At 46.1% G+C, this 27,998-nt stretch overlaps 2 protein-coding genes across 2 annotated transcripts in view; one reads left to right on the forward strand and one right to left on the reverse strand.

Annotated features, from left to right (window-relative positions):
• POLG (polymerase (DNA directed), gamma) overlaps nucleotides 1-3,474 on the forward strand; it is a gene marked incomplete at its 5' end in the record, with an annotated part of 9,848 nt that extends 6,374 nt beyond the window's left edge. The window contains 4 exons of the mRNA XM_009574313.1: nucleotides 305-519; nucleotides 786-994; nucleotides 2,107-2,267; nucleotides 3,413-3,474. Coding sequence (XP_009572608.1) covers nucleotides 305-519; nucleotides 786-994; nucleotides 2,107-2,267; nucleotides 3,413-3,474 — 647 coding nt within the window. The remainder of the gene's footprint in view (nucleotides 1-304; nucleotides 520-785; nucleotides 995-2,106; nucleotides 2,268-3,412) is intronic.
• Nucleotides 3,475-3,854: 380 nt separating this feature from the next.
• Nucleotides 3,855-27,453, reverse strand: FANCI (Fanconi anemia, complementation group I; the record flags this gene model as incomplete). Its single annotated transcript, XM_009574314.1, has 35 exons — nucleotides 3,855-3,920; nucleotides 4,755-4,880; nucleotides 5,455-5,550; nucleotides 6,576-6,662; nucleotides 7,415-7,474; nucleotides 7,555-7,611; nucleotides 8,259-8,443; nucleotides 8,747-8,834; nucleotides 8,964-9,032; nucleotides 9,166-9,293; nucleotides 9,892-9,943; nucleotides 10,697-10,813; nucleotides 11,270-11,346; nucleotides 11,761-11,924; nucleotides 13,255-13,434; nucleotides 14,170-14,334; nucleotides 14,753-14,874; nucleotides 14,969-15,148; nucleotides 15,965-16,066; nucleotides 17,320-17,388; nucleotides 18,477-18,599; nucleotides 18,974-19,088; nucleotides 20,010-20,080; nucleotides 20,735-20,865; nucleotides 21,427-21,514; nucleotides 22,095-22,275; nucleotides 23,098-23,234; nucleotides 23,729-23,821; nucleotides 24,064-24,196; nucleotides 24,372-24,457; nucleotides 25,377-25,500; nucleotides 25,991-26,032; nucleotides 26,632-26,689; nucleotides 26,771-26,927; nucleotides 27,323-27,453. Coding segments are annotated over 35 exons (3,860 nt in total), but the record flags the coding sequence as incomplete, so codon positions are not given.
• Nucleotides 27,454-27,998: the final 545 nt, after the last annotated feature.

Consider the following 27,998-nt stretch of genomic DNA (forward strand, 5'->3'; position numbering starts at 1 on the left):
CCAAGGATGTCCAGCGGCTCCAGAGAGAAGCCATGAAAAGGTAAGATGCTCCGACCCCACGCAGCTCTGGTGGCATCAGGGGGTGAGGCGGAGGGAGCTGCAGCCCGTGGGCAGCAGGCAGGGAAGGGAGACGGGGCTGGATGGTCCCGATTCTCCCTCCCTGCTGTCCCGGGGCTGAGTCCATTTGATCTGGGGGCTCCCAGTCTCTCCCAGTGAGCAATTAGCAGCAGGAGGCTGCAGGGGCTCGTCTGGGGCTGCCCCAAACCGGGAGGGAGCATTTGAGGCTCTCAAACTGGGCCTGCAGCCTTGTCCCATGCTTCCAGCAAACCTCCCCTTTGTCCCGCCAGGTCCCGGAGGAAGAAGAAGTGGGACGTGGTGGAGCACCGAGTGTGGGCTGGAGGCACCGAGTCCGAAATGTTCAACAAGCTGGAGAGCATCGCCTTATCCCCGTCCCCACAGACCCCGGTGCTGGGCTGTCACATCAGCAGGGCCCTGGAGCCCGCCGTGGCCAAGGGGGAGGTGAGGACACGGCTCTGTGCTGCTGAGCTCTCGGCTTTGCTTGTCTTCTCCAAAACAGCAACCCCAAGTTCAGCCCTTCTTAGATGCTGGAGACCTAGTAGGCTCTTGGAGCCATGCGGCAAACTCATGGGCTCTTTATCTGCATGCCATCAAGAAAACCCAACAACCCTGAATTTAACAGGCTTCCGCCGGGAGCTCTCCTGTATTGGGACCAGGCCCGGGACCCCAGTGCTCCCCTAGCATCCCTCTGTGTTTCCTTCCACCAGTTTCTGACCAGCAGAGTGAACTGGGTGGTGCAGAGCTCGGCCGTCGACTACCTGCACCTCATGCTGGTCGCCATGAAGTGGCTCTTCGAGGAGTTCGACATCAACGGGCGCTTCTGCATCAGCATCCACGACGAGGTGCGCTACCTGGTCCAGCAGCAGGATCGCTACCGGGCAGCCCTGGCCCTGCAGATCACCAACCTCCTCACGCGGTGAGATGTGACGGCTGCGGTGTCTCCTGGGAACGAGCGCCAGCGCCTCTGGGGTGGGATGGGGCAAGCCCAAGGGACTGGGGTGACAACAAAGGGGTTAGCTTTGCCCACAGCAAGCTGGCGCAGAGCGGTTTTCTTCTGCTCAAGGGAAGTTGGCAGCGCTGGGGGTTGCAGTTCCTTCACGCGTGACTCGGGTGGCTATAAATGTTGCTCGGCTTCAATTTCCAGAGGTAATCTGCTGGCAAGGGGGGGATAGCGTCAGCTTTTGGCTCCTGCAGGGACGGGGCCAATCGTTCCGCTCCGCTGGGATGCGAGCGCATTGCCTCCTGCTCCCTTCAGCTCTGCGGCCGTCGCGTAGCAGCAGCCCTTGGGCTTGATTGAGCAGCCGGGAGCGTGAAACTGTCCCCATCCCTCATCTCCCCCCTGCCTTCAGGGGACAGCAAGGGACACAGCTTGTTGTCTCTGCTGCGAGCACCAGCACTGTTGCCCCTTCCGCAGCGTGGGGCGTTCCTGCGGCCTCCCTGCCCCGTGCAAGGTTAAGCTCAGCCTGGAAAGCTCCTGGACCTCAAAGGGCTCCCTTCAATCCGGCTCCGGTACAGCCAGCTTTGCCAAATCCCCTTCCCGGCGCTGTGGGGTATATAGTTACACAGGAGCAGGCCAAAGCTGAGCTGTTTTCTCCTGCACTGAGGCAGGGAGCCAGCAAACAGCCTTTCTGTGCCGGTGTGGCAGGCACAGCGGGGGCAGACGCCCTGACGTTCGTGCCTTTGTGCCGGCTCCTGCGAGCACAGAGCTTCCTGCTGGGAAAATCCAGCATCTGCTCTGCCTGGGAGGATTAGCCAGCAGCAAAGGGCTGGGTTCTTCCTTTCTTCCGAGGAGGCTCAATGTACCGTCGCTCTGTTCCTCCCACCTCCACTTTAGCAATACTTGACCCTCCTGCTACCCCGTACTTAAAAAGCACCTTCTCTTCCAGCTGCTGAGTGACGGGTGTAAAGTACCCACGATGTTGGCGATGGCTGGCCAATGTTTTGTGATGCTGTGGCTGATGGAAGCCAGGTGTGACAAGGCTAAGGGTGATGTGCAGCACTGTCCCACCTGGTCTCTTGTTTTTCTAGGTGCATGTTTGCCTACAAACTGGGCCTCCAGGATCTGCCACAGTCGGTGGCTTTCTTCAGCGCAGTGGACGTTGACCAGTGCTTAAGGAAAGAGGTGACCATGAACTGTGCAACGCCGTCAAATCCAACTGGGATGGAGAAGAAGTACGGCATCCCTCAAGGTGAGCGGTGTCCATGCAGGCTAACCCCACCTGTAATCCCCACTGCGCAAGCCTCCCCAGCTTAGGCAGAGCACTTGGCCTAAGCAGTCATTCCCCGAGGGCTCCTCTGTCCGCCAGAGGCACCTCGTGAGCCCCTTGCTTCCCAACCCATCGGCTGCCTTGCAGGGCAACCGTCACCCTGGTGCCAGCCCCTCTGTACCTCTCTTTCCTTTCTCAATCCCTGAGTAGTTTGTGCTGCGGCTGCCAAGTATTTCTGACAGTGATGAGCCGGGCTTGGCTCCGTTATCCCACGCACACGTTTGCTGTTTCCCTCAAAGAGAGAGGAGCCCTCCTGTGCACGTTTAACACAGCCCAAGATTGAATTGTTCCTTCTCTGAAATGAGGCCTCAACAACCTTGTATATTTTGCCCTCCAGACCCAAACTTTTCCAGCCTTCAGTGCTTTGTCTCCTTTCCCACTCCGCCTTAGCCCAGCACAGCTCTGTTCAGAGAACTGCCTTGGCATTGCTGTGGTCTTCCCCAACACTCCCAAGGCCTACAGTCATCTCTGACTGCACTCAACATAGCCCTTTAACTGCTGCAAGCAAACATTTAACTTGGCTGGGAGCTGCTTTAAACAGCTCCTCCTCGCTGTGTGGCAGCGTTTTCCCAGATAAGAAGAACCTGCCCTCAGATTTGTTCTCCAGTTGTTGAATACATCAGACGCTGCCCTCTTAGGTAACCTTTATTAGGAGTCTTACAGGCAAAGGGTGCTTTTAGAAACAGGATTTGTGTTCTTTGGGCAAGAAGGGCACGTCTGTTCTCACCCAGAACAAGGCAAATTAAACAAGTGCATCGCATCAGGGTCAGCAAAAACGTAACAGCAAAACCAGCCCGGCCAGAGGAAGCTGTCACCTCTCTGCTGCTCAGGAGCTGCATGCAGCAGCAAGCTTCAACGCCGAGGCGGAACAGCTCGTGTTTCCAGCTTCCTACTGGTGATGGTTCCTGCATTCACACCACCACACAAAACAGAAGTTTGAATAAATTTAGGGTTTTTTGTGCTACATGCTCTGAACTAAAGCAAATCATGACTGTCACTCTCTTATGTTACACAGTCTCTGAGTGTACTGCAGAATGCAGGGAACTGATTGTCCCATTGTCTTCCAGGAGAAGCACTGGATATATATCAGCTAATTGAAATAACCAGGGGTTCGCTGGAGAAGAAGTGATGACGCTAAAGTGCCAGAATGACAATTGTCCAGAGAGCATGCCAGAGCCTGGCTATCCTTGCAGAAGGAGATCTTTTGGCAGGGACTGATCCTGGTCACTCTGTTGCCTTTTCGCTGTAAGAAGGGATGTTGCTGGGAAGAAGATTTTGATAGCAGCATTCAAATAGCAGAGGTGCTTCCGAGGGCAGCGGCCAGCTGCGAAACCTCAGACAGTGGCCCGAGTCACTGCTTGCGCGCCCATGGGCACAAAGGGAGAAGTCGTAAGTATTTGGCAAGAGAAACAACAAACCATCGTCTCCATACACACAGTTCTCCAAGACCAAGGCGAGTCTGCCACAGAATGGGCACTGTGGGAGGAGGCAGCAGCGGCAACCCCAGCTTTATTTTTTTCGCCGTCTCTTCTTTTTGGGTTCTTGATTCTCATCTGTCTGCTCTGCTGTGCTGCTCTGCAGAGGGGAGGGAGAGAGTAGCAGTACAGAGTGTGATTGTTTTTGTGTGATTAGTCTAAGGAATGTTTACCTAAAGCAAGAAACCAGATGTGCAGAACAGGATTTAGCTCTTTTTCCTCCCTAACAAAATGACCTGAATATGGGACTCCTCTCACCCACTGAGACTTTCCCTGTGGACCCCCCCTAATTCATGCTGGAGCTTAGACCACAGGTTATTAATGGCACAGGACAGGGACTGTTTTTGTGCTGGGTTTTGGCTTGTTAAACACTCAGGAAAATATGGACAGAAGCACCAATAAAACCCTGGACAATCAGCAAAGTAAATTGTTTATTTTTTTATCCAGCACAGGTTGTGCTACCTTCACCAGCACTATCTCGTAGAGGAGACGGGTCTGAGGAAAATGATGCCTTGCAGAGTTTGCCCTGCCAGCTGTTTATCTACAAAAGTTAACCTGGATGCAAAACCACTTTGCATCATGCTGCAACGGTCTGATCCTGGCCAGCCAGTAGGTCCTCAGAGGTAACACTGATAGACCTCTCTGCTTGCTGAGACAAACAACAAGGCCTTAAGAGCAGTCTCACTTCTGTAAGACCAGAGATACAGACAATTGGTGCATGGAAATAAAGGCCACTCAAGGCAGAGGGCTGGAGTGTAGGGGATGGTAGCCAGACTAACTGTTCACTCCTTCATCTCAGCTTAGCATTAAAGTGAGAGCTAACCCAGGGAAGACAAACTGTCCTAATTTCACATATACCTGCACAGCTCACAAATACAGTTGACCTCAGAAGAGGGGGAAACCTATTGGTAAAAGCAGCTAAATGAGTTCGGACCTGGTCCTTGTCTGGCTCATTTTCAGCATCCTCTGCGTTATGTTCCTGCAACGCGCTGTCTAGCATGGATGCGTTGATGCGGAAGTCCCGGGAGGTGCTTAGCTTCATATATTGCATCAAGTTCACCTGCAGCAACCAAGGTAAAACCAGGGGGAGAAGACATTATGCCATTAGCATCTTAGTTTAGTTTTCTACCTTGCCTAGTTCTTTGCACAGCACTGGGACTGAGTCCATCACAGTAATAATGCAGGATTGAAGCAAAAGGTAGGTGAAAAAGCACCTGCCCCCCATGCAATCCAGTGGCCCATTTATGTTTTCCTAAAAGCCAAGTGATTACCAGTTACTCTCACACTCACGTAGTAGCTTGTCATGGTACATTTCTGCTTATGAAACAGACTCGGGGAGAGGAGTGAGGAAAGCTGGCATTAGGTGTGTAAGTTTCTGCTCAACCAGAAGCCATATAATGTTAGGTCACAGGCAGTACTGCCATTGACACCTGCTGGTATCGGTGTGACAGCAATACAGTAGCGTTGGGCCAGAAGCTTGGGCAAAAGCTGAAAGACATGCAAGGTCCTTACACCTTCCTAATTTGAGCATTAATAGAGAATTTGAAAGGTGGACCAGCAGTAGTCCTCCACCATGCTATTGATCCCACTGTTCCACTGAGTTCAGGTCACAGAAGAGCTCTGCTTTACATTACCTTTGATTTCTTGGAGAGATGGATAAGGAACTTCTCATACTGCTCTATTGAAAAAATCAGGTTTGGGATTGGCTTGGTCTCCCGAAGCACCTTAGCCTGAAATGCAGAAAGGAATGTGATAGGTCGGATTTGGAAGTGAACAATGACGCTGTAGCATGATGTGAGGACCACAACACTCCCAGTTTAGAAAAGTGTCTTCAGTAGCCTTGCTCCATACCAGTCCTGCCGCAGCAAGCCTTATCAGCTTTGTTACTGGTTTTAAATTGACTCCCACGAAGGTTCTGCAGTGGGGCTCTCCTGTGTATTGTTTTGTACTCTGCCTGCAGTCCACAGCCCTGACATGCCTGACAGCCATCAGAGCAAAAATTCCTCTGCAAAGGCATCACAAGCATGCGCCTTCCAGGCACTGAGCACACTGTTGTTTTACCACATTTTTGCGTTGTTTATTTACCACCACTGATGTTTGTTCCCCATGGTGACAGATGGTAAAAGGACATGCAGTATTTCAGCTCATTGCCGTACACTCGGGGAACAGCTAGGAAGATCATGCTTGTGACTTTTAAACCCTTAACATCACAGGAAAGTCTAGGACAACTGACGAGACAGAGGAAATGCTGGCTGGGAGCACAAAGAAAAGACATAAAAGACCAGGAACCTGCCAGCCTGCTCACTTGCTCCCAACCAAATAATCCAGTCATTCTCAATTGCCTTACTTTAGTGGAATCCACTACTTTATGTTTAAATGTACTGATAAATTAAGAAACACTTAAAGAGAGTGCAGTATTGGTTCCAATAAAGTAGCCCATTTTTGTAATTTCATAGCTTACCCCAAATGGTAAAATAAACACAAGACACACTATACAGACTTGACCTTTGTTTAGGCTGCATTTAGTGAAGGTGGCTTTTTCGTGTTGGTTTTTTTGGTTGTTTTTTTATTTATTTGTTTGGGTTTTTTTAGTCTTTTCTCTGAAGTTAATGTAGATTAAGTTTGATTTTTACTTAAAGGCCCAAATGACAATTTGTCACTGGTGATCTATAAGAAGCCACCAGGTAACACAAGCCTTGAGGTATGATCCCAAGTTCAAATACAGCCCCATGTTCTAATAGTGAGTCAATCTTACCATGACTGTGGAGATTGCAGCAGCTTCATCCTCTTTCTTCTTCTTTTTCTTCTCTTCTGCAAAGCTTAAGCTCTCACTGTGGATGTTCTGAAGGAGGATGCCAAAAGATGTGGCATTAGAGGGTAAGCAGGGAAGAAAGGCCAGCCAATTTTGTTCCCCATGGTGACAGAGCGGTAAAAGGACTGCTGCTCTGGCCAGCTAACAGCATTACCAGCTAGATGACAGAAAGGTAGTGATACAAGAAGGATGGAATTGGGGGTAATCTCAAAAAAAGAAGGAAAGAAAAATTAATTTCATAATTTATACATTCAGAAATATATATGTGTGAGAAATCCCCAGGAGTGGTAGCTCTGCACACCACTACACCTTCCCCAATATGCCATGTCTGTTGTACAATTCCTGTGGTCCTCCCTCAAGCGCTCAATTCCTCTCCAAGCAGGTAAATCCCATCTTTGGCACTGCAGTCTTTGGCACCCACATTACTTTACGCTGTGATGACTGCAGTGTTGTTGACCTTTATTTGACCTTGTGGTTAACATCAGTATTGATCTCATCCAAAAAACCCCACATGAACAGAGGGGGGGGGGAAAAAAACCCCAACTAAAAATCAGCTCCCCAAACACTCTTCCTTCCCTGCTCAAGCAGAAATCAGCATGCTCGGTCCCAATGGTGCTGAAATATCTTATACTATTATTTGACATAGTAAAGCTTGAACTATAAGAAACTCATGTCATGTCAAGAAGATTAATAATCCCCAAAGGTGTCCATGTACTGCAGCTGATACACCACTCAGCATCAGATAGACTGACTGTGATTTTGCTGGTTAATTTAGGCCTTACCTGTACATAAGTAATGAATGAGTAACACTGTGGGGTCAAATGGGAACCTGAGAGCTTCACCTGCAAAGAAGTAGAGAGGTTGGTGTTACTCCTAACTCAAGGCAATGAGCCATTTCCTTCAGTAATTCGCTCAGACTCACCAGCTTTTCTAGCCTTCCTGGAATTGTACTCGAGGTGCTGCGGCAAGCTTGGATATACTGCAAGGAAAACATGAGAGAGTTTCTTCTAGGTATGCTGCTCCCATCCTGCAACCTGTACTTACAGGCAGGGCTCAAAGCAGCTCATCCAATGGCACAGTAGGGAGGGCAGGATTTGCAAGAACTATCCTCCCCAGTGGCTTGCTATATCCCAAATGCCATGTCTGCATTCCAGAGCTGTGAAAGAGCTCTGGGGTATTCACCACCTTGTCTCAAACTAGCTCCACTGGCCTGTTTTCACGGCCCAGTTCCCCCAGGTCCGATGCTTCAAGCCTTAAATGGGAATGAGTGGCAAGGGCCGGATTGCTGAGCACTGTGAGAATACCGCTAGTGCCGTTCATTGTGGCACACAGCTGCGTACAGAGGAACCTACAAGATACACTGGGAAGAACCACTCCAAGCCATACATGGCCAAATTCAGTTGGAGAGAAGCTTTCCTTTATCTCCGCTGGTACAACTATCACTGCTCAGAAAGGTCATGAAATTGACGGCGTGAAAGCCAACAGAATAAGGACTCAACTCCTGCAAGAGATGAACAGCCCAGTCCTGAGTGTAGCCGCTGCCAGGGGTCACTGTGAGCTTGCTGTAGCAGAGGGGAAAAAGTTTTTAGATCCTAGCTAGCCCACTGTCAGCAGAGCAGCACTCACATGTTTGACGAGGGAGGTGAGAATTGCATATGTCTTGCTGAGGCTTCTCAGCAGCGTGTCCACACAGCTCCCTGCAGGGAGTGCTGTCTGTACCAGCTCATGATAAACTGTCAGCAGAGTTCCCAGCTGCAGAATTACACCTTTCTCCAGAGCCTGGGTTTGGTTTGATGCCTGAGAAGAGTCTTCTAGAAGAAAGAGATGAATACCAGTGGATGTTTGTCTAATGAATCCAGTTATGCAGGTGGGAGGCACAAAAGACCACCTTTGTGTCTGGTACACAAAGCACCAGTGTGGCACAGGGAAGATAATCACTGGAGGGATTTTGTGACAACACTCTCTACCTTACATTGTTCATGTGGAACTAGCTCAAGGGGGAGTTTAATCTGCCTTCAGATGATGCTGCGTCAAAATCGCAAAATATCTTTTTGCTCTCTATCTTCATCTGTTTGACAAAGGTGTAACAGTAAGAAGCGGACCACTTTTATTACCTGATGTGTCTGATCCCAGACTGGTGAGTTTCTTGATAAGCCAATCCACCTCTTCAAGGACCTTATCCGCCTGACCCAGAACCAGCAGCTAAGACAGAAACACCAATAAGCAAAACAGGTTTTTGGAGGAGTTTGGCACAATAAAAATCTACAAGCCACTTGTAGCAGAGCAGCTCTGGACACTACAGCTTGTTTCATACACACTATTTTGACTCACAAAGACAGTAGGGGCTGCAGTCTTGGCATTCACTATGGCGAAATGGCACCGACTCTCCACTTCTACGTCCTGGTTGGAGCAGAGAAAACAAATTCTGGTGGGTAAAACTTTAGCTGCTGTCACATAGTTTGCACCAGAGATGCACTCAATTCTGCCCTGACAGCAGTAAGTGATGAAGAGTTAGGCTGCTTCTGCATCATACCTGATCTATGTCTCCCAGGCAAGCGTGGATGTCTTGTGCGAGTTCACGCAGCAGACTGACAGGACTCTTGTACAGAACATGGAGACTGAAGAGCAGAGACAGCAAACCCCTGCAGCAAGCGATATCCTCTGTGGGGAAGGGAAAAGAAAACAACACATTACCAGGTGCAGAGCTCTGCCACCTATTTAGGAATATCAGACATCCAGTGAAGGAAAGTTTCAGATTCAGTATGGATTTAACAGTCTGCATTCCCAGAAACAATACACAGTAGGTGAAAATCCTATCAAAATACTGCAGTTGCAAAAGCAGAGTTTACATTGGGCATCACATATAATACTGAAAGGGGAAGTATGGCACACTGGAGCCCTCAGCTCATAGAAAAATGATGACCAGAAGCACTGAGGAAGCGCAATACAAACTCTGGCAAGAGTAATATCTTTCCAGACTCTAAATCCAGATTTGAGCAACAAATGTGCTAAATAACAAGGGAGAAAAGTCAAGTCAGTGGTTTCTCTTTCTTCAGCAATGCTAATATTAATAGAGATGGAGTTTCTTCCCTAATACTTCTGCTAATAACCACAATGTCATGGCAATCTGCCGCAGAATGGGACCTGAATATATCTGTAACAAAGAGATAAAAACAGGACAGACAACAGCAGAGCATCTAAGGGTCTAATGTCAGACCTGACACATCACATCTAAACATGCTCCCCAAAGCTTACTTACCAAGAGCATTTTCTTTGCAAATTTTGACTGTCCAAGTCAGGAATTGAAGGAACTGCATAAGGGGAGAAAAGATATTATGGCTTTGAAACAGAATTCAAAGCACAAAACTAGTAACAATTAAAAAAAAAAACAAACCAAAAACAAACTAAAAAAAAAAAAAAACCAACAGCAAAGGAGACCAGCCCTTCTGGCAGAAAGGCACCCAGCCATGCTCTGTGAAGTTCCACACGGGACTCTTAACCTACTAACAAGTGAAAAGCTGAGATCCAGGACAGGGGAATGGCTATACATTCCCTTGGACAGAGTAACAGCTCCATTTAATTTAAGGTAAATGATGACTCCAGACTTCTGGCACACTTTGTAAAAATGGGGCACCTCTAGTCCACTTTAGAAAATGCCTCCTTGCATGGAAGGAATTAGGCACTCAGCCAGTTTGGACTGGTCATAAGTCTGCTGGCCTTTTTTGGCTCTATTCCCGTGTGGAAGCCATACCACATCTAGGCTCTGTTAGGAGTCCCTGGTCAGGCGAACAAGTCATTCAGACTCCAAGTGCCCAAAGGCAGGATCAGAATGTGCAGGAGTGGGGTGGGAAGACAACTTGTTTTTAACTGTCCTTGCAGGCATTTGACAGGAGAGTGCTTGATAACCTAACAAAACTGTCACTTTGACATGGTGTGGTCTGCAGGAGAAGGCAGAACACGCATACATGTCAAAGCCCTCAGATGTCAACTCAGTCTGATAATCTTCTTCCCACACCTACGGCTACTACATACATCCCTGCCACCCCATGAAGGTTGTGAAGTACCTGCTGAGAGGCCGGATCCAGCAGTTTGGACAAAGTGGAGAGAACTGTGATGAGTGACTGCGTTTCCTTGGAGTTGAAGTCATCTTCAGCACTGCTGAACTGATTCACCAGGGACCTCTGATCATGGGAAGGAAAGAGAGTACATGCTTGTTGCAGGGCCATTTTAAGAAGCAAATAACCAGAAGCTGCAGCAGATAAAGGAATCAGCAACAAGGAGAATGACAAAGAATATAAAAAGAGGACTCTTCTAAAGAGTGAGTGCTGGTTTTTGTTATGAGTGCTTACACAGAGGCCCACATATGATTCAGTGTGACTTTTACAACACTCAGCTAAGTTTATGCTGCACTGAAGGACCTTATAGCTCTGTAAATACATGTGCACTTAAATCCAGCTCTGCACAGTGCCCTGAAGAAGCTTTCCTTATGGATCAGAAACTTTTCTGAACTGCCAGTGAATCAGTGTTATGGTGGCTATCACATACTCAATCCTGTGATCAAGTAACAGAGAGCTAGCAGTGTTTTCTGCCAGAATTACCAGTGCTTTGGAACAGTTGCAGCACACAGTGGTACTTACCTGAAACTGTCGGATCTGGAAGGCAGCTTTCTCTGTGACATTAATATCCGTTTCTTCTGCGTCACCATCAGTAATATCTGGCAGAGATAGAGAGGTGCAGAAAAAAAGCTAAATGCCAAGAGCAGAATACAGGATTTATTTCCAAAAGTGGGAAAGACTGCAACTGCTCACAGCTAGAGGAGGAATACAGACTGCAAAACCGTGGTGAGCACAAAAATGTGTTAAAGGCAAACTTCAAATAGATGAATGCTACATCAGACCCCAACTACCCTCTGCTGACAGACAGAGAGCTCTATAAAAGCAGGTAAAGATATCTCTGGAACTTGCCTCTGGCATGAAAATCAATGCTAGTAAGCCCACCTTGTTACTGAGAGACAAGGACCAGACCTCTCTCTCTACTTATGGATAAAGGGCACTGTGTCCCTAACTGCCCACACATAGGCTGGAACACAAAGCCTGGAAACCAGAGCAGAATTGTACCATGTGCCTACCCAGGGCTTGTAGAAACTGGGGTATCCTGGCAGTGTACAGCTGCTGCACCGTGTTGAAGATCCGCAGCAAACCTTCCAAGCACAGAAGGGAAATGCTTTTGCCTTTCTTCTTCCCTGACTCTTCAACGACAGTGGGAATTGAAGTGTACCTCCAAAGCAGAACCCTAGGGGATGGGAGATGAGTTAAGATCACATGCTCCAGTAAAGGTGGCTGCACAGTACAAGAACTAGAACAGGGCTAATCACAGATTCTGCTCTTAGGATCGTATTTTTAATATAACTGAATTGGAAGGTCTTTTTCCTATAGGAAAGTGGAGGGAGAAGAGATCCATTTTTAAGAAGATCTTCTTTCAATGTCAGCAAAACAGCTACTGCATTCTTCCTGCACAGCTAAATAATTTAATTCTTTCCAGGTGCCAAGGGACCTTCCAATCCCATTTCAAGTCCATCTTTATACACTCATTTCTTCCACCTGGCTTTCCTTCTGTTTCAGGCTACCCAAACACTGACCACTGGTGTCAAATCTGTCAGTGACAAAAAGAGCTTTTCTCTTGGCAGTTTGAACCTGTGAAATGTCAGATATCTCTATAGGGCTCTATATAAATAAAATCAGAAAGGCAAAGGCAGACAAAGTAAAGTGAAAAGCTTTGAAGAAAGCAAAATTGTTTGGCCCAAAGGAGACTTTTCTGTTTGTAGGCAAACATCTTTTTCTTGCTCCCCTAAGCCCACTTCTTCCCTTTTTTGTTCCGTCTCCTTTCTTCTCATTAGCTCTCTCGCCTGCACAGATGATCTTATTCTATTTCAATGTCCAATCACGCAAAACATATAGCTCACATGTAGTCCTAATGATGGCAACAAAAATAGCCTCTATTATTTGGGGCGAGACACAAAACGGGCATTATTCATGGCAGGGGTAATTTGCATTTTGTGCTCTCTGCTGACTGGGATCTGAAAAGACCCCATGCAGATATGACCTAGATCCCAAAAGACATTTAGAGGCTTAACATTCTTGGATTTCCAAAGGATAAGACGCATGAATATCTTCAAGCATCTTGCAAAAGTCCTAAACAAATGTTTTCTAAAGCTTGTGTCCCTCTTACATCTGTTTTATACTGTAGCTAGAAGGGAATTTTAACTTCAATACATCCCAGAGGCCTCAAGAATCCAGTCTGTAACCATCCTACCTCCTCTGTGACAATGAGCGATGAGCCAAAAGTCAGAAAGAGGCTGAAAATGAGAGTTTGATGGCTTTTGGTTCTTCCAGGCCAAGTACCGTTATTAGAGCTGTATCACTCACTCTGGCATAGAAACTGTAGTGCCTCCACTTGATTTCTCAGGAGCAAAGAAAGGCAATGATCTCAGCCCAGTAATAATAACTGTTTGAAACAGTTATAGTCTGCATTCTTCTTTCAAAACCCTACCTGAAAATCAAAAATCCCCAAAATGCATTGCTGCTTTTTAGGGCTGATGTCTTCACATGCCACAGTGACTCACCGTGTGATTTTGCAGAGGTTCTGAAACATCTTCTCAGGATTTTGTCCATCTGGTCCATCAGTTTGTCCTGTCTCCTCCAGCTGCTGCACCTTCTGCAGAGCTACACTGACAGCATAGCGCAGGAACTCTGTGCTGGACCGCAGAACTGCTAGGCTCTGCTCATGGCTTTGGGCATTGTCTCTGAAGAATCAAGAGCACTGTCAGAGAATTGAGGATTCTGAAAAAGCATAGGGATGGCCTACGAGATTTAAAATCTAAATATGCATTTACAAATAAAATCACTAGCTGGATTCAGGGTGGAAAAGACCGTTTGTTTTGGTAGCTTGTAGTGAACATTCGGAGGAGAGAATTATCATAGAATCATAGAACAGAATAGCTTGGGATGGAAGGGACCTTTAAAGGTCATCTAGTCCAACCCCCCTGCTGTGGGCAGGGACATCTTCAACTAGATCAGGTTGCTCAGAGCCCTGTCCAACCTGACCTTGAATGTTTCCAGGGATGGGGCATCTACCACCTCTCTGGGCAACCCGTATTCAACCAGCCTTTCCCAATACACTAACAGACACAGTTTGAATCAATATCTGGCTCTGTTCCGTAAAGGACTGGAGCTCAAACACTGGAGTTTGTTGTCTGGGGAATGGCCCAGGACTGGAAGAGCAGAGACTCTCCGAGGTCTTACAAGTCATAAGCAAGGTCCAGGAAAGCTGGTTTGTCAATACCAGGAGTTGCACAGCTATGGTTCCTGCCTGGACTTTGATGCTCTCCAGACAACAAGTGCTGTCACCACACATGCTTTGTACAGAAATGAAAATGCCTGTACTGTGTATGCAGTGCACAAGACAGCGAGCATGCAGACACCATGAAAGCAGCTTGTGAATAGGCCTTAAAGCTTCTCCAGATATGACAGCTTCTCACCTGAACAGAGCTGTGAGCAGAGTAGACACAAAACCCATGGACAGGAAGCTCCGTGCAGTTTTGTTGCCCAAGGTAGATTTGTTCTTTCCAGCTTTCTCCTTCAGGATTTCAGACAGTTTGTTGTAACATGTAAACAAGCCTAGGACATCCTCAAACTTGTTCTTACTGCAATAAAATAGTAGAAAGCATTAATGGAGAAAATCCAGTCTTATAGTTTCCCATTCGAAGCTTCAGTTGCCAAATTACACAGTGACACTTTCTAAATGATAAAACCATCATATATGACATCTCCCCACTTCCCTAACAGTGTATACCTCATCCATTCCTCCTTGACCTGCTCTTCTACAAAATGTCACATCCCATCTCCCACAACACACGACATTCAAAAGGAAGACACTCCCCAAGGTTCTGTGAATGTCTGGGCTACAAGACACACACACACTCAGAAAGCATCATTCTGATTCTGTGTTGGCACTATTATCCTGTGCTTGCAATGAGTCTGTGTCCTGTACCCCGAAGAGCTAGGCACAGCATGGCACAGCATAGCACAGCTAGTGCTGGAGGGTAAGATTTGATGTTTTACCTGAAATTCCCTATGTTGAAATTGTACTCAATCAGGACCTCACAAATTCCCATCACCTGGATGGCATAGATGTTATTCTTTACACCGACACCAGAAGACAGAGAAAAATCTGCTGATTTATCCTAAGAGGTAAAGGAAACAAGTGAAAAATGTTTTCAAAACCTGACAAGAACTCAGTGTCTTCTTCCACTGAGTCAAACTGAAAATCTGATTTACCAGTTCAAAGTCTTCCAACTCGCTCTTGATCATGCGTCGTGTGACAGATTCTAGCATATCTTCAAAGTTTTGCTCAAATCCCACGTCCTCCTCTTCATTGTCATCTTCAGCTCCTTGGCATAGATGCATAGTGCTCTTATACCAGGCGAGACAGTGTTGGATACAGCAGAGCAGATGGGCCTGAAGGAAGCAGCCACACAGTCACTCAGCCTTCTAGTTGGAGGTCACTGGCAGAAGTGGACACAGGCCAGACTATTACAGTTGGATGCAAAGAGCCATAGCTGCCTTCAAGGTTCACGTGAGTCTCAAGAATATGCCTCATTCCCAGAATGAGGGGATCTGTAATCCTACACACAGCTACCCAGTTCTAGCTTCAAAGTTGTCTGCCTGAGCTTGCCTATATGGGATGTAAAGGCTTAACTCCCACTGCTCCCTCAACCCAGCTACCTCAACTGCTGAAGGAGATGGAAAGGGAATTTCCAAAAGGGCTCTCACTCTAGCTGAAGCGTTTCCTCCCTTCCTGGGTGTGCTGCTACAGCACAGCATGGAAACTTCCTTAGGGGAAAACAAATTGATTAATTTGAATTTGTTCCCTTGGAAATCCAATGAATTGTTGAGGTCTCATCTCCAACAATTTCAAAGGAGCAAAACTAAAGGGCAGATTCTTCCTCCTGCTACACACACACTGCATGACTATTTCATGTGGAATTAAGTTGAAGGAGGGAAAAAAAAAACCCAGGGTGAGCTCAACAGAGAATAATGAAACTACGCTGTTCCTAGAGCATTTTTCACAGAGGTCCCCAAACCGCTTTGCTAGGGAGCGCTAACAGATAGCCTGAGGGAGGGGTGAGATGCCCAGCTCTACTGTCATTAAAAGAATTGCTCCAGGATAGAAGAGGCTGAAGAAACACAAGGTATTCAGCTCATGTAGCAGCATGACTAAAATGCTATGGAACAGACAAGCTTGCAGCTGTGGCCAGCCACTATAGCTCTTACCAGTGGTTCCTGCAGAAAGATTTGATCTCCTTGAGCCATAATACATCCCTCAAGTTTCAGTGGAGGCAGGAGGTCTGGCTGGGGCAAGTAATATTGCTTTATCTGTCAGAGAAAACAAGAAATAAAAATAACCAGTTACTTGGTAACTGAGCCTCTTAGGTTATTTGAATACGATAATCTTTGTACTCTACTCTACAGAGCGAAAACTAGCATTATGATAATGGGACTGTACATGTACGTGAGCCACGTCACCTGCTCTATTAGTAATTAAAATCCCCTCTTGAGTTGCTCATGTACCTCTCAGCCAGGACACGTGACTGCCCTAAAACAAGTTTATCCGACCACTTGCTGTTGTGTTGCCTCAACATGCAACATCACTTGCACTTTACCTGCAGTGCTACCCATTCTTTAAACAGCGAGGAAAAGTAACTGCTTCTCTGCCCGTTACCCGTACTGAGTGCTTGGCCCTGTTATGGCATCCAGCTTCCTGGCCTAAGGGTGCAGACAGTTATGGAGGCTACACTTGGCACTAAAACAAATCCATGAGAGACCATGCTCGCACCAGTTCCTGGTTGTTTGGCAAACCACAGGAAGAAGATATGCTCTGAGTACTGATATAGGATCAGAACTGAATAGGGAAAGTTATATATATATAATGATGCTATAAAATTTTGTACATTTACTCCAAGTTGCCATTAAGTGCCCTCTGCTACCCAAAAGCTGCCTTGGCTCTGTTCATTTTCCCTTCTCAGACCCTATACTGTCATGGGAAAGCTGGAATTAGTCAGCATGAACTCTACGGATGATTAAAGGGAAGAAAATTACTTGTCTCAAAGAAAGCACAGCCTGTCCAATGGATTGAGGAAATGTGATTGTCTTGTTGCCCTGAGCAACACTGTTGGGGGATGAGTTAATCCTCCTAAATCCTACATGGACTTGGGTATTCTCCTGATGGGAGGACAGCAATAATAATTACTGTGTCAGCACACATCCTTGGGGAAGTATGGGAGAGTAACTGCTGTGCAGTGCTGAGGAACAGGGAGTGCACAAAGCACTTCTCTGGGCATCACACCTCTCACAGCATCTCAGAACTAAAGGTTGGAAAGGGGTCCAAGAGATCCTTTCTCTTCCACCCTGTGACAGGATATAAACCAGTCTCCAGACGTTTACCTAGCCTGCTCTCTCAATGTAGCAGGGATTTGAACACGTCCTTAGAGAAGTGCTGCAGCACTTAAACATGTTTCCAGTGTAAGGGAGAACTATTTTCCCAATATTTAACCTGAATTGCTTGCTATACTGGTCGCAGTGCAGAATTCTTAGGGTTTCTGCAGCCATGCCACAGAGCAGTACTTTACCTGGGACAACAGTGTTTCCATTATAGAGCTGGCCAGCTGGGAGTTCCTGCGAAGGACATCATAAAATCCCTGAAGACAGGAAGGAAGGACAAGTTGGCTTACACAACAAAGAAAATGAACCACATGCATAATAAGTTGGTGTCATACGACAGCAACGACCCTTTCGCACCGCAAGGAACCATGAGGAAGTAACAATGTGCTCAGTGTAAAACCCCATACCTGGCAAAGCAAAGGCACCACAGAAAGAAGGTATGAATCAGAAAGGGTATGAATTTCCTCACAGGGACCCTCTCACAAGCTGTATCTCCCTAGCAGCGGTGGCATCAAGCCCAGAGTGACTTTCACTGCTATTTAACACTAGCACTAGATCCAACTTCAAACTGTGAAATCCTGCTTCAAAGGCAAAACAAGCCAGCGGGGAAACTGTAGGAGGCAAAAAATCCTTCAGAGAAAACTCAGTGGATGGATAAAGCAAGCACAAGTCTTATGGCGACATTGACGAACACACCCAAAACTTGCAGCTCACCAAAGGTCAGTCCAACCAAGTCAAGAAGGAAACAAAATCCCTGACCTGAAGTTTTCCTTTTCTCAAGCTGGTACCCCATGGTTATGTCAGGACCCAAAAATGTTCTCTATATTAGGCCATTTGCCAAAAGAAATCTAAGGGGCAGACAAGCCTTTATAGAAAGTTGCAAAAGGAAGAGGAGAAAAGACAGATCCTTGATGCAGTCTCTAATGAATTTTCCCCATGCTCTCCAGTCAGGGTTTTCTTTGGAGCCCACGATCAACTCCCAGCAACACTGCTTCTACCCAATGCCTGTTATAACACTACTCCCACTGGGCATCAGACATGCTTCCCATTTCCTAGGTCACACCACAGGAAGAGAGACACTGATGCATTTTTGCTCTTAGGCAATGTATGAGATAAGGAACATACATCAATCTGTCTTTGGGCTTATAATGGTCCAAAATAAAAAGAAGCAGAAGGATTGAAAAAACAATATAGTCCTTGGTACATGTGTCCCATGAAGAACATAACTGAGATCATAGGTTGTTTTCCACAATAACGTGATCATTATTTACCTGGAGCTACAGTAAAACCAGACTGCAGAAGAGCTAGTGGCTGTTTAAAAGGAGATTGAAGAAACCGTGTTTACCTCATATAACATGAGTCGAACATCCGCTTGCTGGCTCAAGCATCGCCTCAGGCTGCCCAGGATTTCAAGGCAGAAGGCCTCATTAGCTGCAGAATTATAGCAGGCATGAACATCTGCCTGGACCTGAGAGAGAATATTAGTCACGTTATACTGGTTACAATTTTCAAGAATCACAACAAAGAAGCAAGGTGATAAGGGGCCTGGCCCCTAAACAATCGCTGAAATAGTCCTTAGCGTGCTGCCAGGTTCCTTATCATCATCATGGAGCAGTGTAAATGCTTCCCAGAATACTGGTGCTGTAAGAGAGAATGACTCTGAAAAGCAACATCCCTAGGCCAGCTTATCTTTGCACATTGCATTTCCCAAAGCTTTCTTTCCAGGACTAATCCTTACTGAAGTTATATTTCCATTTTGGGGAAACACTCCACTCTTGAGTTGTTTCAAACAATGCATATTAGACATGAGACTACCTCATAGGACTGCAGAACAGCTCTTACCTGAGTGGCACCAATGGCCTGGCTGCACTGAGAAGAGGACAAGCTGCCCAGAACCTTAAAATTTCTTAACAGAAGCAAAAAGCCAGCAACCGCAGCTTTACGAGCATCGAGCTGCCTGTGAGTCAGGGCGAGAAAAGAGAAGCATAAGGAAAAATGGAAGCAAGAAGCTCAGAAGTAAATACAAGATCAACTCAGCAATGAAAAAGGGTCCATAAATACAGAGTGACTGGGCCCAGCGGAACTGTATTCCCAAGAGTGCAGCACAGTCCCAAGTAGTTAAGAACTTGGCAGTTTGCTGGGAACTCCCTTGCTCTACACTTTCACAACATTCAATTTCCTTTCTGTCCTTGCAATGCTCATACTGAGGGAGAGCCTCAGGCCAACACCCAAGCATTAAATGTCCCCTGAAAACTGGAATGGGAGAGTCTCACAGCGCTCAGAGTTGGAAAAATCCTCACAAAAAGTTGGTGTTTTGCTTTGCTCACTGCAACCCTGGGTCTTTCCCAAGACCAAGTCCCTTGCCTTGAATAATAATCCTAAACTATGAATTCTGCCACTGCCCAACAAAATCCAGTCTACAATCACAGCATTATGAAGACAGCAGGATGGTTTGCTCAAAGCATTACCAAGACAACAAGCCTGCTTCTTTACCACCTTGTAAGGGATCAGAGGGAAGACGGCAGCTCAGCATTCTGATCAGTAGTTCCTTCGAGACTCTCGCTAGCACCTGGATGTACTCAGCTATGTAGACACACGTTGGAATTGTTTTTAATTTTGCCTACTTATTTGGAGTTCCCAACAGCTTTCTGAATTTCCAAAGCCCATTCAGCTGGGGGTTGGGATTTGTGTCTCGGTTCAATAGAGCTGTGACTGTATTATAGTCCTAGGCTAAAGGGGTAGGAGTTGTCACTATCTAGTTAGTGATGGGAAGAACATAGTAAGAAGACACTTAGCCAAAACAAACAAAAAATACTTCTGCTCCAAAAACATAAATGAGTTGTAGAAATCTTTTCAAAGAATCCCCTTCCCAGCTTACCTGGAAAAGATAGCTTTTTGGAGAACAAGTATCAGGGAGTCCCTCACTGACATGCTGACTTTGAGCAGAGGCTGGAAAGGAAGATACACTTTGGAGAGAAAAGCACTAAGGCATGCCAAGCCCTTGGGGCATATGAGCTCATCTTCCTCAGGCCCATCTGGTCCTGCATTTCCAATACTGTCATCAGTACAGTAGGAGAACCGAAACGTTTTAAAACAATATAAAATTAAACCCAGAGAGCTGTAGCAGTGAGACACCTTAGCAGATCAGTGAGGACACAGTGCAAGGGTTTGGGAAAAGAACTGTTATCCCCAGACTTGACGAAACAGGTAAAAGTTTAACGCCAGGGCAGCATCTCAGCCCAGGCAAAGAGAAATACTGACAAGGAGCTTGGAAGGGGAAAAATCAATGTGACAGCTACAGCTGTTCAGCTAAACACTGTATACTTAGTTTTCTACAGTGTGCAGCATCTGGGCATCTTCCAGATGAAAGGTCAGCCCAGAGCAGTTTCGGTACCATGCCAGACCGCACCATATGCTTTTTGCTAGAGGCTACATGCAAATCCATGCTTGAAGAACAGTTCCATGCTACACCGAACAACCTACAGCGGAGTATGAAGGTTTATTTTATAAGGAGGGTTATTAGATCATGCATATAATTGTGGCCTAGAGCTGTCACTGGATCTAAACTAGCAAGGATATTCATGGAGAAATGCAAAGCTTTACCTGTACTGCCCGGAGGAGCCCTTGCACTGTGTCAATGGGCAGAAAGGACAAATTGTCAAAGGTCTCTGTGACTTTGGAGGATGAAGTCTGAAGCACAAGAGGAGCAGACACAACAATATTGGACAGCAAGTCTGAAAAATAAAAGGACAAAAAGAGCAGCTGCTGCCAAGGGGCCAGAAAAGTCTGAGCAAAAGATGTCTACAGAGCTTACAGTTACAGAATAATCAAAGCCCTTCCATTACATGGAGAGGTCGTAATAGGATGAGAATCAAAAATCTGAGCTCTGCTGCAGGCACAAAGTATAGAACACTCACAACCTGGCTGCAGGGCCTCACCCCACCAGAGGGCACTGAGGTACAAGACAAGAGGCTGCAGCATAGGCATCTCAGCAGCACCAGTGATTCCCAAGCACCTGCTCAAGGACAAGGATGAAGGCAAGGCTAGGAACGTGTAACAAGTTACTGACTGATGGGATACCAACTTTCTGTGCGTCAGCTGTTCCATGGCAACTGCCTCCAAACATGTTTTCACCTGTGATGAATACAAGGTAATCTGATGCAGCTGACACCTCAGTAAGAGGGGAAGGAACAACTGATTTTCTTGGCTTCAGGCCACTTCAGCAAGGAACTTGTTCTGAGAAGCTATGTTCTGAGTGTCCACAAAGCAGGACAGGTTTCTCTCTTTGCTGTTACCTATGAAGTGGCTGACAGGAGACGCTGCTTTTGTGAGGACTCTGTTCAGGACCTGCTCAAGAATATCACTTCTGATGGGCTCATGAACCTGAAATGAGAAAGAACAACAAATAAAAATCAAAACCTACATAAATTTAAGATATTCCTGTACATCAGAGCACAGGCATTGCGCAGTACAAAGCAAATCCAGAGCTGAAAGGTAAGCTGGGACTGGTTGCCAGAAGTCCCCTTTCAGCTTAATTCACACAGACCGATTCGGATTTCATCCCAGTCCAAACAGAACCAGTACATCAGAGAGACACACACAGTACACTCGGAACATAATGGGTCAAATGGTCTGTGGGATGCAAATTTACCACTTCAGTGACAATGCTGATTTCAATCCCACCTCTGTCAGATTTTCTTTGTACCTCTGAATTTCTCTACCTTCTCTGCAGTTTCTTGGAAACTCTAATAGGGATTACACAAGTATTGTGGTAGTTGGAAGAGATTAGGATTAGGACTTTATGAAGATGACCTCTTCCAGCTGGACAGGGACAAATAGGAGACTAAATCTAGTATTTTTTGTAAAACACTCATGAGGGATACAGCAGGCAAGGTTTTGACACCATTTACCGTGACAGAATAAGAACAGAGTTCCCTGTCCCCCACAAAAAACCATACGCTACCTTAAACGTTTCCAGCAGAATACTCGCTCCCAGTCTGCAAGCCTGCTGGGCTGGCATTTTTGAAAGGCCATAACTGGTATCAGCAGCTTTTCCTCCAAAAAGCTTTTTTGGTTCATACGATTCCATTAGGCTGAAACCAAGATCCACCAGGCCCTGAGTAACGTGGTCCCAGCCAAACGCGCTGGAGAAAACATTAAACAGACCAGGAAAGAAACAACTTAGTCACAGAAAAGGTTTAGATTAGAGTGGTCTAAAGAAAAGTCTTCCACAGTCATTCCAGGGTCCAAAGCAGCAGTGAGAGATGCTTGATCACGCCAGGGAAGATGTATCCCTCACAACCCCATAACTGTCTTTAGGCTGAGGGGCAGGTGCTCAGCACAGCACGTCTTGCAGTCCTGGTTCTCCAGCCATCAGACTTCCTTTCCAGTCCAAAGATTTCCTTGCTATGGGGAATGACGTGCACTCAGGTCTGATCTGAACGTGACAGTAGGCTACAGTCGGGATGCACAAATATCCTACTGATCCTAAGATCTTCAAGTCAGAGAGGAAGACAGAAGAGCAATGCCTCACATCAAACTAAAGGACAGCTGGTGACAGATCACAGAGCTATCCCACAGGATGATTAAAGGACTAACCATGTGGGGGAAGAAAATAGTGAACTTATCACTCATCCCTTGATCAGAACACAAACTACAGCCAGCAGCATGACTCATGCCATCAGCTGCTTTACCAGTAAGAAACAGATAGGTCCTGGTCAGTTTAGTCCTTTGTACCACCAGATGCTGAGATTTGAGGTAGAGGGGGCAGATTTATAGAGTTGCATTTTGTAGCCTTTTTTTTTAAGTCACCAATATAAAACTGGGATAAAAACTTTGGATTTTGACACTGTTCCTTGCCGGCACTTAGTCAGCAGTATTTAGCACCCCAGAGCATTCTAGCAAGGCTGAAACTCTCCCCCTCCCAAAGCCCATTGAGCGTTCTGCAGCATGTGGCAACAACTCACCTATTTTTCACCACTTCCAGAATTACAGCGTTTACATCATATTGTTGAGGAAACAAATCCTGCAGAAACTTGGAGGCCTGAAGGAACTGCAGGTCCTTGCAGCTTCTTGTGATTGATGTTTTCAAGAAATCAAATATCTGGAACATAAAGTCATTGAGTGTGAGGAAATGATCTTTGAAATGGGACCTGTATGGTCTTGGGTATGTTCCAGTAAGAACACCAGCCAGAGCTCAATTTCCAGTACAGTCTGCCAAAAATCTTAACTTGGTTCTTTCTCAGGACAAATACACCAACCTCATTATGTGCCTCAAGGAGGGTAACTTGCTGCCAGATGCTCTTCAGGTGGCTACCACAGAGCCAAAACATTAAAAAAAGAAGACATTGCTTTTCTTCTAATCCTAAAATACCAACCCACAGGAATCACAACTCTGGAAAATTCTGATATTGCTCTGGGGTCTTTTATAGTGTTCAATAAACTACAGCGTACCAATGATCTAACTGCCTCCCCACGAGCATCCTGAATTTAAGCCTAATTCTGATGGGAATATGACCTAACCATGCTTCCTTTCCTTTACATGGAGTTCAGCGTATATGCCCATGGAAGTTCTCTGCAAGCTTATCACCCACATACCTGCTCTTGCAGTCTGTGTTTTACTGCAACCGATAGCAGAAGAGCCACGCTGAAGGGACACAGGGCTTTACCAGGGTCCTTCTGTTGCTCAGTCTAGAAAATAGCAAGCAACAGTCAGAAAGCTGCAGCATCCCGCAAGTTCAGGGAAGCTATCAGGCCCATATCACACTGCTGTTGTGGTATAGAAAGGGACACGTCTCTTCAAATGTATCATAGCACTTGTTAAAGTGAACATGACTGCGATCATAAAAATTCCTTCTACAGATAACCAATTAAGTTTTAAAAACTGTGCTTCAACACCTTCAAGAACAGTGCCCGCTCCATCTTTGTTGTACCTTTAGATGTCTGATTAGTTCCTCGCCTAGGTCCTGATCCAGGTTGATAACAGAAACAATATGGAGAATAACAGTGCCTTCCACATGGCGGAGCTGGTCTAGGGGCATTGTGGCTACCTCAAGGTCCACTGATCTGTAAGTTTGATCAGAAAAAAACAAGCCATCCAAAGCCGTAAATAATTTCTTATGTATCAAGGAGAACGTACTGGTACAAGGTATAACAATTCAAATTCAAGGAGCCCTGTGCAGGACAACGGTGACTACAAATACCCAGGTAGTAAAGAAAGGGGATGACATAGAGAACTTACTGTGGAACCCTCTGTTCTTTCTTTTGTCTCTCATCCAATTGATTGAAAAAACCGATGATTCCTTCTAAAACAGTCTTCTTACTGCCCTGCAAGGCAGGACATTACATTAAGCCACTGTAGGGTCTGCAGCATCCCAGAGAACTACACTCTATTCCCACACCAATTACAAATGTCATCCTGGTATCCTTCATTTCCCTTCATAAATCACTGTGGTGGGGGAGGGCTCCTGTGCGGCTCATTTCCAGATGAAGTGACTCTGGTTTAGTTTGCGTATTACTTTGACCGCAGTTATTGAAGAGTTGGAAGAAGCTGAAGCTCTCAGCTGTTCTTTTTTCAAAGTTATTATTAATTAGAAGGGATCCTTTATGTTATAATCAATTAGGGAGGCTTTCAAACTCCTAATCTTAAATCTACCATTATATTTTGGCCAGTGGACCCAAATGACCTCCTGTAACACACATGTAATTTTTCTTTGACTGGATCATTTTGGCATTGACTCGGTCACAAACGAAGCAAGCAAAAAAGCCAATCACCCTGTCAAAGGGCAGAGATGTCATTGGCAGCCTCTGCTTGCAGGAAGAGCACAAGACATGAGACATTTCCAGTACAAGTCAGACTACAACCCAGAAGACAGTCATACTGCATGAGCTATTATTATAACATGCAGACCACAGAGAATGATCAAAACCACACTTAAGAACACTGAAAAAAACCAATCCTCTCTGCTGTCTGCTAGGTCTGTGCTCATCCCTTATGTCCCAAAGGTTTCCTTCTTTCCCCACAAGGAAGATCAAGACTGTATCTTTCTCTGCGCAGTCAGCTTCTTCAGGCTAGAGGGAGTTAGAGGAAAAAAAAACCTACTGATGTCCTGCTGTGTCCTGCTCTCCACAGCACAGTTTGGGAACAATCACAATCCTCACCAAAATCCAGCCTATAGCTCAGCCTGTACATACTTTTTTTTCATGGTATATGCTTAGGGGGAGGCCAGCTCCCACGAGCTTTTACCTTTGCAGAAAGCAGAAGCAGCTGATAGACCAGAGGGGGAATTTCCTGCAGGTCTAATTTGGAGAACATCCTAAGGACCTTTTCCACCACAAACTGCAGCTCCTCTCCCGATAGTGGAATATCCCTGTTGAATCAAAGATGCAGCCTAATCATTTTCACTAATTTCCTTCAGAATCCCACAGCAAAGTCAACCCATAACTAGACAAAGGGTCTTAATGTACAGACCGGCAGCGAATGCTCCCAAAGTCCTCACCAGAAGCAGTTGCCACAGATCCCTCAATATCCTACCACTGTCCCAGGATACTCTTCAGCCTTCGGTGCTTAGATCTCTTTCACATTATGCTTGTTCATTAATGTATTGTTAATTTGCCAAGGCTCACTTACACATGGAATAAAAACCACAATGCCATGCCCAGTCTCTGAGGCATGCCTGCCCAGCTGTTTTTTGTATCCAAATGGATCTGATGTGGATGTTCATCGACTCAACCATCCACAGGGCTGTGATTGGTATGGTCAGACCTACTATTTGTACTTGCCCCAAACTACATGTGAAATAGGCCGTGTGCATGACTGCAGCACAAGAAAGCGTTGATGTTGAAGGTAAAAGGAATTACCTGAACATGTTGGCAAGATGTATTACGCTCTGAGGATCCCACCTGGTAAAACAAAAATGTGTTGGAAAATTGAGAGCAAGCAGAATTATTGTTTATCTCTTCCCTCCTCATACACAATTATTCAATGTCACCATTTCCCTGTCATGTTCTGATATTAAGATTAAAAGCCGAATTTCCACCAGAAGTCATCACCACCACCCTAACCACCCACAATTAAAACGCCTCAAACTGTCCCTGTCCCCACAATAACAAATAACCAAGAAAGGAATAAAAACAAGTGCTTCCTGAGACCAATTCACACAACACTATTACAAGATCTGGGAACAGGGTGTTCCCTTGCCTTCCCAGCTGGAGAAGACACTGTCACGGAGGACACAGATTTAAAGACGACAGAACAGGACACAGACGGTGACGTCCAGCTCATCATGATGTCTTTTTCAAAGCACAACATGAAACACACAGTTTTGCCATCTAACTAAGAGGATGTTGGGGCTACAGATACACTTAGCAACTGCAGATTTAGCTCCCACTGTACCTGTAGGGTATCACAAGGAATTTTGTAAAAGGGCCCAAATAGGACTAGGGGCTGACTGATCTTTAAATGGACTAAAGCATGGCGGAGCTGGCAGAGATGTACGTACTTGCTGGAGCAGAGGGTATTTATCAGCTGTTTCTTAAACTCTTCCCCGTTCAGTTCACCTGAGAAAGCAAAAGTTTTTTTAGGAGCCGATTCCAGAGGATGGGAGGACAGGCTGGGGAGAAGGAACTGAGAGGGGTTACCTTTCCCATAAGCCAGGCTCTCCTTTGAACCGGCCAATGCAGTGAGAACAGTGGAAAACAACTCCAAGGACTTCCCGTTAGACAGGCTGCCGCCTTTAATAACATCAACAAACAGGGTGGCAAGCTCAGCCAACGCATGGCCTGGCAGCTGGCGAGCCTGGGAGAAGATACAACATGAAAGAGCCTGAGGCAGTGCACAGAGAATTCCACATACACATCCAAACTGTCACCAGAAACCAGCAAAGGACAATATTTCTTACACTGAAATGCTCCCCTAAAAGAGGAATTCACTCCCAAGACTGTTACACTGTCATTTACAGAGCAGTAAATCAAGTTGATGTAATTATAGATTTGGAGTTTCGAGTCTAAGTATCATTATCCAAAGATAACCACATTTACACACAGCAAATTCCAACACCAGCCAACTTAGTCCAGGGCAGATCCACAGAAAGGACACAACTCATTTTCCTAGTGGCCTAGTGAAGTATCTCAATCTACATACGAAATGATACCCAGCAGACCCCAGGAAAGCCAGCCCAAAGGAGCTTCTACCTCCAGCATCAGCAGTCCTATGATTTCAGACACCTTGCCCAAATGCAGGTCCCCTGACTCCACTAGCGGGACGCAGTGCTTGTAAACCTGAAGCCTCCTGAGAACACCACTTCGCTGGGAACAAGGGGAGCCTTATAATGAGAAAATGAAGAAAACAAAGAAAGGAAAAAAGTTATGCAAGTAACAACAAGTTGCTAAACAACAGGAAATTAGCAGGGCTAAACTGTCACCTGACTGCAACTCTCCGTTTTATCTACCTGACAAAACAGATAAAAACCAGAGCATAGGAAATGAGAACCTCTTGGATAAAATAACCGAAGCACTCAACCCTGTTATCACCCCAGTGGTTCACTCAACTTGCTGCCCGAGATCAGGAAGTGTCAAAATGTTGAGAAGAATCAGCTTGGCAATTAAGCTTCAGCTGGCCAGCTCAGTTCTACTCCAAGGTACGTAAGGGCTCCCAAAAGTAAAGCCCACTTACAACAGGTTCATTACAAATACATTATCCGGTTTCCTATTCCCCGTATCTATTTTTGGATGTCCCGTTCCCTGTGACAGCCCTGACTAGCTGGTTCTTACCAAAAGTGACACTTCCTTGTGCTGCTGACCACTTGTTTCACCCAGCCAGCCTGTAACCCACCGGCTCATTGGCAATCAGCAGGGCTGGGGCCACAGT

The sequence above is a fragment of the Fulmarus glacialis genome, unplaced genomic scaffold (genome assembly GCF_000690835.1).
Source record: "Fulmarus glacialis isolate BGI_N327 unplaced genomic scaffold, ASM69083v1 scaffold18053, whole genome shotgun sequence".
In the NCBI taxonomy this organism is placed as follows: Eukaryota; Metazoa; Chordata; class Aves; order Procellariiformes; family Procellariidae; genus Fulmarus; species Fulmarus glacialis.